Genomic DNA, 15,350 nt, shown 5'->3' with positions numbered 1-15,350 from the left:
CGTTTGGGTTGCTTTCACATTTTGGCTATTGTGAATAATGCTGCTATGAACAGGGATATACAAATATCTGATCTAACTTCTGTTTTCTATTTTTTTTTTTTTTTTTTTGAGACAGAGTCTAGCTCTGTTGCCCAGGCTGGAGTGCAGTGGCCCAATCTTGGCTCACTGCAACCTCCACCTCCTGGGTTCTAAGCGATTCTCCTGCCTCAGCCTCCTGAGTAGCTGGGATTACAGGCATGCGCAACCACGCCCAGCTAATTTTTCTATTTTTAGTAGAGACAGGGTTTCACCATGTTGGCCAGGATGGTCTTGATCTCCTAACCTTGTGATCTGCCGAACTTGGCCTCCCAAAGTGCTGGGATCACAAGTGTAAGCCACTGCGCCCAGCCCTGTTTTCTTTTGGGCATATACCCAGAAGTGGAATTGCTGGTTCATTTGGCAATTCTAGTTTAATTTTTTGAGGACTGAACATTGTCCACAGTGGCTATACCATTTCACTTTCCCACCAACAGTATACAAGAGTTCCAATTTATCCACATCCTTCCCAACTTATTTTTTGTTCTTTTGATAGTAGCCATTGTAATGGGCATGAGGTGGTATCTTGTGGTTTTGATTAGCATTTCCTTAATGATTAGTGATATCCAGTATCTTGTTAGATGCTTATTGGCCAATTGCATATCCTCTTAAGAAGGATATCTATTCAAGTCCTTTGCCTGTTTTTTTTTTTTTTTTTTTTTTTTTTTTAAGATAGACTGCAACAAAAACCACATTCAAACCTTTGCCCATTTTTGAACAGTTTTTTTGTTGTTGAGTTGTGGGAGTTCTTTTTGTACATTAGATATTAGTCCTGTCTTAGTCTGTTTTGGACTGCTTTTAAAAAATATTTGGCAGGGTGTGGTGGCTCCCTCCTGTAATCCCAGCACTTTGGGAGGCCAAGGCAGTTGGATCATGAGGTCAGGAGTTGGAGACCAACCTGACCAACATGGTGAAACCCTGTCTCTACTAAAAATACAAAAATTAGCTGGGCGTGGTGTTGCATGCCTGTAATCCCAGCTACTCAGTAAGCTGAGGCAGGAGAATCCCTTGAACCTGGGAGGTGGAGGTTGTAGTGAGCCGTGATTGCGCCACTGCACTCCAGCCTGGGCAACAGAGCAAGACTCCATCTCAAAAAAACAAAAAAAAAATTGAGGCTGGATAATTTATAAAAGAGGTTTATTTGGCTCACGATTCTGCAGATTGTACAGGATGCGTGGCACCAGCATGTGCATCTGGCAAGGCCTCAGGCTGCTTCCACTCATGGTGGGAGGGGAAATGGAGCCAGTGTACAGACATTACAGGGGAAAAGAGGAAGCAAGAGAGAGTGGGGAGGGGGCTGGGCTTTTCTTTCTTTCTTTCTTTTTTTAACAACAAGCTCTCACGGGAACTAATGCAGTGAGAATTCCCTTATCTCTAAGGGATGCTGTTAATCTATTCATGAGGGATCTGCCCCCATGACCCGAATGCATCCCATTAGGCCCTACCTCTAACAATGGGGATCAAATTTTGACATGAGGTTTGAAGGAGACAAACATCCAAACCATAGCAAATCCTTATAAGATATATGATTTGCAAATATTTTCTTCCATTTTTTGGATTGCTTTTTTACTCTGTTGATGTCCTTTGATGCACTGAAGTTTTTTTCTTATTTCTTTTTTTTTAAGAGACAGGTTCTCGCTCTGTCACCCAGGCTGGAGTGCAGTGGTGCTTTCATAGCTCAATGTAACCTCAAACCTGGGCTACAGTCATCCTCTCATCTCAGCTTCTGGAGTAGCTAGGACTATAGGTGCACGCCACCATGCCCAGCTAATTTTTTTAATTTTTATTTTTTGTAGAGATGAGGTCTCACTATGTTGTCCAGGTTGGTCTTCAACTCCTGGCCTCAAGGGATCCTCCCGCTGTGACCTTCCAAACAGCTGGGATTACAGGCGTGAGTCACTAGGTCTGGCCAAAACGTTTTGAGGAAAGATTTCTTTCCTCAAATTATTTTTTCTTTTGCTGCCTTGGTGTCATATCCAAGAAACCAATCCAGTGTAATGAAGCTTTCCCCTACATTTTCTTCTAAGAGTTTTATAGTTTTAGTTATTATATTTAGATCTTTGTCTATGGAGTCAATTTTTGCCTACGATGTTAGGTAAAGGTCCAACTTCATTCTTTTTTGCATGTGGATATCCAGTTTTCCCAGTACCATTTGTTGATGAGACTATCCTTTCCCCACTGGATGGTCTTGGCACCTTTGTTGAAGATCATTTGATCCCATATCTAAGGACTTATTTCTGGGCTCACTGTTCTATTTATCTTATGCCAATACCACTGTTTTAATTACTGTGTCTTTGTAGTAAGTTTCGAAATTAGGAAGCATGAGACCTCTAACTTTTTTAAAATTCAAGACTGTTTTGGTTTTTCAGGATTCCATAAGATTTTTCTATTTCTGCAAAAATCAACATTAGGATTTTGATATGAACTGTACTGAATCTGTAGATTGTTTGGGGTAGCACTGACATATTAACAATATTAAGTCTTCCATGAACACAGGATGTCTGTGTTTGATGCTTTGTAGTGCCTTGTTTTGATTCCATTCTCCTCTCCTTTTGCATTGTTGAAAAATAGCCTGTCGCATGGCCAAGACTGTCTGATGCCATCTTGAAACAAAACTACCATGATGACTGGTGGTTGGCCCCTCCATAGCAAGGTGTTCTGCAGTAAGGTCTTTACACAATGCTTATGGCATAGATAACCCCTCATAAAGATGCTATCAAACTTCCCCAGTGGTCACGTCCTGACAAGAAAGTCTGAAGATGTGACCAGCTGCACATGTTTTATCCTAAAAGCTTGCTATATAAAGAATATCTCTGGGAGGCTGAGGTGGGCAGACTCTCTAAGCTCAGGAGTTCGAGACCAGCTTGGTCAATATGGCGAAACCCTGTCTCTACAAAATTAGCCGGGCATGAATGAATGAATGAATGAATGAATGAATGCTTTCTGGATGGCAGGTGTGGACAGCCACCCAAGACATTGCTTCTGTTTTTAAGTTCCTATAAAATATTTCTCTCTGAGAAACTGGGTTTGTCAGCCTCTTTCTTTGGCCTCTGAGCTTCCTCAGCTTTTGGGGGTAGGTTTGCATATGCCTGTTCACAGATTCTACGGATTTTTTGTTTGTTTCCATAGGAATTACAAATAACATCTTAGAATTACGACATTCTATCTTACATTGATAACAACTTCAGTCACATAAAAAAATGCTGCTTCTTTACAGCTTCACCCCCTCTATGTTACTGACGTCATTCACAAACTACGTTGTTATATACTGTGTGGCCATTAACATAGATTTGTAATTGTTAATGAATGTGTATTTTAAATCCTGTAGGAAAAAAAGTAGAGTTACAGACCAAAATTATAATACTGTTTTAATATTTGTCCATGTATTATCTTTTTCTTTTTTCTTTTTAGATGAGAATTGTGCTCTTGTTGCCCAGGCTGGAGTGCAATGGCGCGATCATGGCTCACCACAACCTCCACCTCCTGGATTCAAGCGATGCTCCTACCTCAGCCTCCCGAGTAGCTGGGATTACAGGCACGTGCCACCACGTCTGGCTAATTTTGTATTTTTAGTAGAGACAGGGTTTCTCCATGTTGGTCAGGCTGGTCTTGAACTCCCAACCTCAGGTGATCCGCTCGCTTTGGCCTCCCAAAGTGTGCTGGGATTACAGGTGTAAGCCACCGTGCCCGGCCAATTTTATATTTTCATATGGCTTTGAGTTACTATCTGGCATCCTTTCACTTCAGATTGAAAGATTCTTTTTAGCATTTCTTGTAGAGCAATTCTAGTGGTAATAAACTCCATCTGCTTTTGTTTGTCTGGGAATGTTTTAATTTCTCCTTTATTTTTGAAAACAATTTTGCTGGATATACAATTTTCAGGTGACTGTTTTCTTCTTTCATCATTTTAAATATATCATCCCACTGCCTTCTGGTCTTCAAGGTTTCTACTGAGAAATCCACTGATAGTCTTATTGAGGATTCCTTGTAGGTGACCAGTCACTTTTCTCTTGCTGCTTTTAAGATTCTGTCTTATTTGACTCTAGACAGTTGATTATAATGTGCGTTCCTGCGGGTGTCTTTGGAGTTTATTGAATTTCTTGTACAGGCATTGTGGTCAACAATGGGCTGCACATAAGAAGATTATAATGGAGCTGCTCTATACAGGTGTAGTATTTTAAAAAACCATTTACACTGTAAATGTAGTAAAAAAACCATTTACACTGTAAAGGTACACTGTAGTAGGTGTAGTAGGCCATACCATCTAGGTTTGTGTAAGTATACTCTATGATGTTTCACAACAACAAAACTGTCAAACAATGCTGATATAATTTGAATCATGACCAAATCTCATGTCAAATTGTAATCCCCAAGTGTTGGAAGAGGGGCCTGGTGGGAATCATGGGGGCAGACTTCCCCCTTTCTGTTCTCATGATAGTGAATGAGTTCTCATGGGATCTGGTTGTTTGAAAGTGTGTAGCATTTCCCCCTGTGCTCGCTCGCTCTCTCCTGCTGTCATGTGAAGACATGCTTGCTTCCCCTTCACGCTTCCACTGTGACTGTAAGTTTCCTGAGGCCTCCCCAGCCATGCCTCCTGTACAGCCCGTGGAACTGTTAGTCAATTAAACCTCTTTTCATAAATTGCCTAGTCTCAGGTAGTTCTTTATAGTGGTGTGAGAACTGACTACTACAAATGCTTTGCTCAGAATGTATCCTTGTTGTTAAGCAAAGCATGACTGTATTTGTATATCCATGTCTTTCCTCCTATTTGTGAAGTTTTGGGCCATTATTTCTTTAATTAATGTATTTGCCCCTTTCTCTCTTTCCTTTTGGAACTCTCATAGTGAATACATTGATCGCTTGATGGTGTCCTATAAGTCTCTTAGTCTCTGTTCACTTTTCTTCATTCTTTTTTCCTTTTGTCTTCAGACTCAATTTCAAATCATCTGTCTTCCCATTTGCAGATTCTTTCTTCTGCTTGTTTGAGTCTGCTGTTCAAGCCTCTAGTGAATTTTTCAATTCCATTATATCTTCAATTACATAATTTGTTTGGGTTTAAAAAATAATTTCTACCACATGCTCAGTTTGTTCATATATAGTTTTCCTAATTTCCTTTAGTTTGTTGTCCATGTTTTCTTTTAGTTTTTGAGTATATTTAAGATAATTACTTTAAAGTCTTTGTCCAGTAGGGCAGATATGTGTGTTTCTTCTAAGATAGTTTCTGGAGATTTATTTTGTTCCCTGAATGGTCATATTTTTCTTTTTCTTTTTTGTGGGGGTGTGTGTAGGGTCTCGCTCTGTTATCCAGGCTAGAGTATAGTGGTATGATCTTGGGTCACTGCAACCTCTGCTCCCTTGTCTCAGGTGATCCTCCCACCTCAGCCTCCTGAGCAGCTGGGACCACAGGTATGCACTACCATGCCCAGCTATTTTTTTTTTGTATTTTTAGTAGAGATGGGGTCTCACTATGATGCCCAGGCTGGTCTTGAACTTCTGAGCTCAAGCAATCCACCTGCCTTGGCCTCCCAAACTGCTGGGATTACAGGTCTGAGACACTGCACCCTGCCTTGTTTTTTTTAAATGGGATTTTGCTATGTTGCCCAGACTGGACTTGAACTGTTGGATTTAAGTAATCCTCCTGCCTCAGCTTCCCAAGTAAGCTGGGATTATAGGTGTGTGCTATCATGCCCGCCTTCTTTGTTGAAAATTTGGCATGTGAAAAAACAGCCACCTCTCCCTATTTCTAGTGTTCTTATTTCTCCGCAGCCTCACCAGCATCTGTTGTTTCTTGACTTTTAATAATTATTCTGACTGGCATGAGATGGTATCTCATTGTGGTTTTGATTTGCATTTCTTTAATGATCACTGATGTTCAAGGTGTCGCTATGTTGCTCAGGCTGGTCTTGAACTCCTGGGGTCAAGTGATCCTCTCACTTTGGCATCTCAAAGTGCTGGAATTATAGGCCTGAGCCACTGCCCCCTGCCTCAGTCAGGAATAATAATAATGAAAAAAAAACCTAAACAGGGAAATTAGAAAAATGTGTTTAAGCCAGGGGTGTCCAATCTTTTGCCTTCCCTGGGCCACACTGGAAGAAGAAAAATTGTTTTGGGCCAAATATAAAATACATTAACATTAACGATAGCTGGTGAGCTAAAAGAAAAAAAAAATCACACAAAAAAACTCATAATGTTTTAAGAAAGTTTATGAATTTGTGTTGGGCTGCATTCAAAGCTGTCCTAGGCCGCATGCAGCCTGTGGGCTGTAGGTTGGATAGCTTATTTTAAGCCATAGGATTAAACATGCAGCACAAAATGAGTAATAAATACATGACAAAATTTGGCTCAGGCAAACAAGAAGGAAAGTGAAATCTAAGGCAGAGATTTCACTCAAAGTATGGTCTGTGGACCTCTGTTACCTGCCTGTGACCAGTTAGAAAGTCATATAGAAATTTGATGTTACCCCACCACTTGTACTTTACAAGGATTAGTCCATATGCATCGAAAATTAAATGGGCCAGGTGCGGCGGCTCATTCCTGTAATCCCAGCACTTTGGGAGGGCGAGGTGGGCCGATCACCTGAGGTCAGAAGTTCAAGACAGCATGGCCAACATGGTGAAGCCCTGTCTCTACAAAAATACAAAAATTAGCTGGGCATGATGGCGGGTGCCTGTAATTCCAGCTACTTGGGAGGCTGAAGCGGGAGAATCGCTTGAACCCGGGAGGCAGAGGTTGTAGTAAGCTGAGATCACACCATTGCACTCTAGCCTGGGTGACAGAGTGAGACTCCCTCTCAAAAAAAAAAAAAAAAAAAAAAAGGAAAGAAATATCTAAAAAAATCAAGCTAGTCCTCCACTATAGCCAATTCGAGGACTGGTCAACAGCAATGAAATTTACCATCAAACTCTTACAATGAGTTATTTTCAAGATTAAAAATTAAGAATCTCAAAGAACCCCTGAAAGACAAGACGTGTATGTTGCTCTTTTATTATCTTGCTTTACAAGCACATTTTAATAAATCGTGTCATAGCTCGTCTTTGTGGCAGTGGTATGATGGTAATTCTAAAGCAGGAAAAAACAGACTGCAGAGAGAGTCTCCAAGGATCTGTCATGCATTAAATCAGATAAGTAAGTACTTGCTGTGTGCTGGACCCCTGTGCTGAGTATGAGGTTACTAAGATAAATCCCTGTCCTCTAGGAACTTTGTGTCTAAGGAGAAGCAATGTGTCAAGGTCCTTTCCCCTTGGGCTACGAATATGAAAGTAAGTATATTTAGGTAGATAAATATATTTTATATACATCAAGTGAGATGCCTGGACAAATTCTATAACCAAACACTGGATAACAGTGAAAATAAAGTATAAAATTTGCCAAAACAAAACTTATCACCTCTAGATGACATAAAAATCCCCAAGACTTTACCAGCATCATAAAGTTCGCCTCTGTAGTTAATTAAAAAAAGAAACCAAAACGAAGCACCTACAACGTATTAATAATCCTACTTAAGAATTATCTTTCTTTGACATCTGTATGGCATAGTTACCATGGACATGCTTCTTTAATTACATGAATAAAAGTATAATAAGAATCTTTGTCAGATTCCTTACTTATAAATACTAGAACACAATACAAGGGGGTTTCATGAAGGCCACAATTTTAAGAGGTCTCAAGGCACATAGGACAGAAATGATTTAACAGGCAAAGCTACAGTGGAGCCAACCCTGACTCCAGGTTTTTTTTCTTGAATGTATACATAGGAACTGTTAACATCCTGTAAAGTGGGTCTTTTCCCATTGCCCTAGTTGACAGATAAAAAGCTGACTGTTAATGGTCTGCATGTAACAGGCAGAAAGAACTGTACTGCAGCAGCACTGAAGGTACTACGAAAACTAATGCTTAAATTCAGGAGTGACCCAAGGCTTAATGTGTGTTGCACTGGGAATAAACAGACCATATTTATTCTTCAAGAAACACTGTTATTACTATTTTCCTTCAAGGAATTCTGGAATGTCAGCTCACTGTGTGGGAATGCCTCTCGTTAAAGCGTCTCAATTAAAAACTTAGCTGGAGACCACGTTTTAAGAGTACGGAAATAAAACACAGTAGTACCAGCAATACAAGGAAGAGAATTATAATCTTTCATGCAGGTGAAATGATCATGGAGTTTAAACAACTGATGGCTGTTGTGACACATTCTGTATTACTAAAAGTTAAGGCCATGCTAATTGCTGTCTGACATCCTAACCTACTCAAAACAGTAGCAGAGAACAAACAACCCAAATGGATAAGTGTAACTGTTTGTTAATGGTATCTACTCGCATACTTGACATTCTTTTTACTGAATTTTTAAAGCTCAAAACCAGGGTGCAGCAAATATGTGAGAACACAGTAGGGTTTAGTCTCCCTTGCTCTCGCTTTCTGCCTGCTCAAACCTCAGACTGTGGGTTGGTCACTGACCCTCATACTTCTTCTAGGCCAGGGTCACCCCTGCCCTGTGAACTTGGAGAGGACAATCGGAACTGTAGCCATCCACACTACCACTGATGAGTCCAAGCTGTAGCGGCTCTACATTCACATGGAAGAAGAGAAACAAGCTTCCACAACCATTGTGTCAGTCTGCATTCAAGGTGCTGAATTCAAGTCAGCATTTACTAAGCACCTTTTCTGTACCAAGCCCTGTACTAGATGCTCAAGATATAGTTGCTCTCTCTCCTCTTCCCTCCCTCTCCAAAGTAGCTCTTATCTGCTAACAGTCAAAGTCCCTCTCATAGGTTCACATTTTAGCTGCAGGCATACAGACAACAAACAAATTAACATATTTCAGATCATGGTGATAAATGCAATGAAGAAAATAATGCTGAAAGACATAGCTCCTAACAAATCAATGGTCATGAATGAGAAGAAATGCTGTAAGAAAATGGGCATTTTTAATCCCCAAACTTCCATACTTCTGTGAACCCAGACTGCCTCTTGTATAAGGGTTAAAGCAGATAATTGCTAAATTCCTTTCTGACTCAAAAATTCTATGATGCCAGGCTTAACAAGAACATTTTCTGCTGACTTGATCACTCCCATTAAGTAGTTCAATAGTTTTGACTTTAAAATAACACTATTAAAATTTCAGTAAGGCAAAAGCACTATAAGGAGAAAAAAATTATGTACAGCACAAGAATTATTATAAAGCCAAAGGAAACATGGACACCCATTAAAAGACATGTAAATTTCCAATGCAATTACCAAAATATTTCTTACATTCCTTTGTATGCACTAGATTCTCAGTTCCCAATAAATTTGAAACATAATAGGTGCTCAATGTGTATTTGTTGAACAAACAAATTCAGTTCCATCAATGATCAAAACACTCAACTCTCCAAGATTTCAGGAAATGGTATTACCTACTTGTGATGAAGACATAGTGGCTGGAAATCTTTATTACCTTCCTGGAGGGCAGTTAAGTGCCTGCTTTTTGCCTAATAAATCAATTTAAATTCAATTCAGAATTTTCTTCTGGTGAAAGTGTATTACCTTAATATATTAAAAAAAACAAGGCATTTTCTTTCTTTAGGGGTCAAAACCAGAAAGATAATACCTGCGCTGGAGTGTTTGTAGTCACAGGAGATGGCGATTCACTAACTTTTGGCTCACTTGGGGACGCGGCTGACCCCTGTGACTCCTGACTCGCAGGCTGGTCCGGAGACAAAGCGTCACTGCTGTCTTCATCAAATGAGAAATCGCCCTGAGTGTGGGGATAGTCCTCCTTCCCAACGCCTAAAGAAAGAAATGATTTTTGACTTGACTTATGTTGGCTTTGGAATACCAAGCTTAATGTGAAGGAGGAAAACATTGTTTCCTATGAAAATTTATGAAGCTGCTTAAAAAAAAATTGAACACAATGTACCTCCCAGTGCAAGAACACACCACTAACCATGATGTATTCTTGAGTGAAAAAGAAAAATCTAACCTGCATTAGATTAAGACTTTGGGTTCAACTACCAGTTACATGAAGTACAAGCGCCAGGAATCTTAACACCTGGGGATGCAAATGCAATCAGTAAAATCCAGAATGTGGGACATGCTAGAGAACAAAACAAGCCTTTTTCTCAACAAATAAGAAAAAAAAAAATCCACCCAATAGATTAAGATTTAACAGAAATATCAGGCAGAGGCAACGTGTGGACCTTGTTTGGATCCTGACAGGAAATCCAACTGTTAAAAAAACACGTGACAGGCTGGGTGCGGTGGCTCACGCCTGTAATCGCAGCACTTTGGGAGGCTGAGGCGGGTGGATCATGAGGTCAGGAGATCGAGACCATCCTGGCTAGTGCGGTGAAACCCCATCTCTGCTAAAAAATAGAAAAAATTAGCCGGGCATGTGGCGGGTGCCTGTAGTCCCAGCTACTTGGGAGGCTGAGGCAGGAGAATGGCGTGAACCCGGGAGGCAGAGTTTACAGTGAGCCAAGACTGCGCCACTGCACTCCAGCCTGGGAGACAGAGCCAGAGTCCGTCTCAAAAAAGAAAAACAAACAAACAAAAAAACACGTGACAAGGAGGAAAATGGGGCCATGACTGGGTGTATGTTGATACGCTCCCACTTTAGGGAGCAACCCAGCTACACTGACATCTCACCTGATTTCTTCTGTTTTTCTGCTAAAGCTTACGCCAGAAACAAAAAGAGAAACATCAGTAACTAAGTGTGGTAAGACGAGGATAAAATGGAGAGATACTACCATTCTGTACTCATCTGCTCTTCACCTTCCTGAACTAACACTGAACATGCTATTTATATTTCCTAGAAGTAGACAGAAATAAAAAGTTAGTAAAAATATTAAACTAAATAAGTTTAACTTAGAAAATTATTTCAATAATAATGCTACTTAGCAAGCAATTTGGAAAAGTTAATATCCTATCTTAAAAACTATTGTAGTTTTCATCACCCCTGGGGACCTCCTATTTTGCACTGGTATGACTTTAAAGCTTAGGCAATTTGTAGTCAAGAACTGTAAGCAGTACAATCAACCATGATTCCATGCAGTCCTAAAGAGATGGACCCCAAAAGGTGAGATGAAATCAGAATGTAAGAATTAAACCTCAGACCTAACAAGGGAATCTGTTAATCAGCGGCAGATACTAGACTTATAATACATAATGAAATGATAGTAACACAAATCACTGTGTTAATTTCTAATTAACCCAGAAAACAATACTCACGATCGGTGCTAGCCTTTAAATTATATTTGTTTTATCTAAAATTTCCAAGTTTCTCTTTCTCCCCCCAAATAGTAAATTTTTAGAGTCTTGCCTATAATTGCTTCTTTAACACTGGAGTCCACAGGAAGGATGTTTTTCTCTACCAGCTCCATAGGACCAGGTCTTTGAGCAATCTTTTCATTCAGATCATCTGCTAGTCGAGCTCTTTTCAACTTCATCTGAGTAGCCTGCAGGGATGGCTCTGCAAATGTTTCTAAAAGAGGAAACACAGTTTTAACCATTACTCGAATTACTATTTCTATTCCATAATGTTATTTCAGGCCAACAAACTGAATTTAAACTGATTTAGACACATTTTTGTGTTCTCGACATATTTATGGAAAGAGAAAATGACTGTTTAAGAATTCTCCAGTATGCATTTTGTATTTTTTAGTTCTGGATAGCTTTACTTTGTCTATGTAATTTGGATGCCCACAGACTCAAATTAACAGGACCTTAAACCAAAAGTGGGGCACTGCTATTGTTTGTTTATGGCAGGAGGGTCAAATTCACATTTACTAGGTATTGGGGATACAGAGGATGGGCAAGACGGATGTGGCCCATGGTTCAAGAAGTTGACAGTTCTGGATTTGGCTTCATTGGAAAGTCAATTCTTAGAAGGGAGACACTGCCTCTTAGGGTTATAAGCTTCTCTGCAGAGGTCAATGGGAAGAGCTATCATTCATATTCTTGAATTGATCCCCTGTGTCTCGGTCGGTCATCATAATTAAGAATTTGGGTTTATTTCTGAATACATATCCTTGTGTCTGTTAGGAACATTCAACTATAATATACAGTAATTAATGGTTGTGTACAGGCATCAACTCATCTACTTACAAATGCATAAAATTGGTACAACCAATGTAAAACTATAAATACCATAATTCATCCATCTGCTTTATTCTGTCATACTTGTGTTTCTGGTAACTCTTGTTAATGTTTTTTCCATTGTTCTAAAAAATGTTTAGAAATGATGAAAAATAATGATGTGGTGTCTACCCAAAATTCCAAGCTGAAAGTTGCTTGCCTCTTAAGCTATACAGTAGAAGGTCTTTCTATGAAACTCCCCATAAGTCGGCTTAGGATGAACTGATATTCTTTAGTCTGTAGGTATTAATAGAATATTCTTGTGAAGCCCAAGGCTCACTGAAAGCACATGGCTAGGAGGTTACCCTGCAGCACATCTGTGTAGCTTCTCTATCCACCAGCTGAGCTGTATGCTTGCCAAAAGTGAGCCTTGATTGTCCACAAAATGATTCATATCTGTTGTGACCGCTATTGCGAATACATAATTTAACTAAATGTTATGAGAAAATGATAAAACTTCAAAAATAAAATGTTTATTTCTTGGAAACTTAAATGCTTTGGAAAGATTTGATAAAGGTTGAGTCATTAAAAAAATCACTGTCAAATTCGTTTGGGCAATTAACAACTGTAAGAAATTTGAGAAAAAGGTTGCAACATCTAGGATTTTAAAGCTCCGACTGATGTGAACTCTATTCATTAAAGTCTTACCCAAAGAGAAGGCCCTAGCACAAGGTTGGAATATTGGTAAATAAATGTAGACATCTACAAGTTAAAATGTGTGTCCATCTCATTTTTATCATTTTCCCATACAACCAACTGTGGCCCCAATCTTCTGAGATAACACTTCTAACCATACAAGATGATAGTTGGGGAGAATCAGAACATAAGAATTACTCTCAGGTTGATATTTCAATGCCTCTGGTTAAGATCTAGGTAGGACAGACTTCTGTCTTTCTCCTCTCTTACATTACCATCACCGAAGTGATAGCAATATGTATGGAAAGAAAATATTCCCAAGTAAGTAAGTAAGTAGAGCCTGGAATTTTGGTATGTTTCTGTTCCTGGTCTTATTCCTCTGTCTCCATGACTGAGGCTGAAGTTTAGCTGCTGAACTTCAGGAAGTAACTTAGACCCTTGCCTGCCAAATATCTAATCCAATCAAAATCGGGTTAATGTTAAAATACAGTTGGGAGTGGTGGTGGTTTTAAGATCCTTCAAAAAATAAAATGACATTCTTTCTTATTTCAAAAATCCCAACTTGAGAACAGATGTCCTAAAAACATCACTTATGGTTAATTCATAAATACAGTTAAATTTTTAAGTGGTGGGTAGTCTTAAAAAAAGATTTATTTTGAGAGTTAAATGTATTTTCCTTGATTTTAATTATATCAATAAAGCTTGTTACAGTTAGAAGGCAAATTGAAACAGATAGCATTGTTACTACAAAAATGTCCCTTATAGGTCAAGATGTTTTCAGGCAAAGAAGCAACCACTTACTTGGCTACTTACCAGTAAACTTGCTTCTTTGAAGATTCACTTATCCCTGACTGGTAGCTGCTCTACCCTACTACTGGAGTTCTGGAAAAGCCTTTTTAGTCCAGCGGACTTCTGAGAACACAACCCAAAGTAGAGAAAGGGACATACCTCTCACCTCCTGCCCCTGGAATGAGGAGGACAGCCATATAATCAAAGATTCTTTACAATAGAAGAGCCCCTACTTGGGGTCGTAGAGACCACCTTGATGCTTCGAAGTTCTCTACCACATCCTTAATATTGAGAGTTTTTTCTCTATCATAGCAGTCGGTTTACTCCCCACAGAGCTCTTCTCACAATCTGTAATTCACTTGTTTTGCTTGTTTATTAGCAAAAATAGAACTGCCAGCTCCGTGAAGTCAGGCATCCATCTGTCTCGCTCACTTGTTGGGTCTCTGGAGTCTAGCACACTGGCCAATGAAGGAACTCCTCTAACAATGGTAGCCATATCACCTCCTGAAGATTTCATTTCTGGACATGTCAGACCTTTAAGATATTACTTCTTATGTTGAGTTATAATCTAATACTTGGTAATATCAACCTAACTTAATACTAACTCTAATCCTATCATGAGGCCCAGAGAACAAACCTCCCTTCTACCTGACAATTGTCTCTCAATGTCTGAGAAGTTTTCAGATTGTTTCTGTATCTTCTCAATACTTAACACACCCAAGACTACCACAGAATCAAGCTCCTAGTCTTAATAAATTCGTTGGAGAAGCAAAACAATGAAAGAAAATGTAACTTGGGAGTTGATGGTGGAGGTATAAGCTTTCGAGAATGCTTTGCCTTTAGAGAGAAAAACATCCTGGCCTGACCCATGTGTTAACCAAAGATGGAATGGAACTGTCCTTACCAGCCTCGTAAGTGATGAGGTTAGATGACTGAGATCATTTGGCGGAGGTGGACGGGAGGTGCTAATGGTCAGCTCAAGGTGGCTTGTTGTGGGTAAGTGGCAATAAAGAGAAAATGTTGGGTGTGGGCACTGTACAGGTGGACACAGACAAGGTCCAAGTAGTTGAAAATCTAGGGTTAGACTTGTGCTATTGCATTCCTTATGACTTAATAAGTGGATACATGTCCCTCACTGATAAAGAAATCCTCTGGACCCCAGTTTTTTTAGTGGAACAGTATGGTAGAGGCATCTGTGGTACCAGGTGGTGTGGAAGTGTTAGTCCATTAATTGGTTATATGAAGAATCAAACCTTCCCTGTGTATCTAACATAATGTTTTAGTTTTGGGTCTTCATGTTGCTATCCAGTTTGGAGGAAGTAAGGCTGTGGGTTAAAAAGTTATTAAAATGGGAATAAACAGAAATGGTGGAAATTCTCACTTCTTTTCTTGAAAAAATACAGCAAATTAAGAAGAAATAAATCCTTTACCTTCTAAAATGTGCATCCTGACAAGTTCAGAACGATCTGGTCGACTCCGAATCTTGTGTTTCAAAAAGTTTTCAGTCTTCAAAAAGAAAAAAAGTCTTACCATAAATTATTTATTATTTATTGTGGTTTTAAATGTTCTTTAAGGTATTCCATTTAAATAAACGATACGCTTATGGTCATGTGTTTGAGACGAAGAGTAGAAATTAGCACTTAGAAAAACTAGTATCCAACACATGATTTAAACTGTAGCCTTCAAAATTGTACACAGACTTGAAGAGTATGTTGGTATAAACTAAGCATTTATAAACT

The 15,350-nt window shown here is 39.3% G+C and overlaps 1 protein-coding gene across 9 annotated transcripts in view; it reads right to left on the bottom strand.

The window, feature by feature from the left end:
- Nucleotides 1-15,350, bottom strand: part of MRTFB (myocardin related transcription factor B) — a 196,311-nt gene that overhangs the window by 38,210 nt on the left and 142,751 nt on the right. For all 9 annotated transcript variants that reach the window (XM_055100469.2, XM_034939815.3, XM_055100472.2 and 6 more), the window contains 3 exons: nucleotides 15,042-15,117; nucleotides 11,372-11,533; nucleotides 9,662-9,840 (listed from right to left, as the gene is read on the bottom strand). In XM_055100469.2, coding sequence (XP_054956444.1) covers nucleotides 9,662-9,840; nucleotides 11,372-11,533; nucleotides 15,042-15,117 — 417 coding nt within the window. The remainder of the gene's footprint in view (nucleotides 1-9,661; nucleotides 9,841-11,371; nucleotides 11,534-15,041; nucleotides 15,118-15,350) is intronic.

The sequence above is a fragment of the Pan paniscus genome, chromosome 18, assembly GCF_029289425.2.
Source record: "Pan paniscus chromosome 18, NHGRI_mPanPan1-v2.0_pri, whole genome shotgun sequence".
Taxonomy (NCBI): domain Eukaryota; kingdom Metazoa; phylum Chordata; class Mammalia; order Primates; family Hominidae; genus Pan; species Pan paniscus.
The sequence above is the reverse complement of the archived record's forward strand: the minus strand, read 5'-3'. Positions and strand labels throughout refer to the sequence as shown.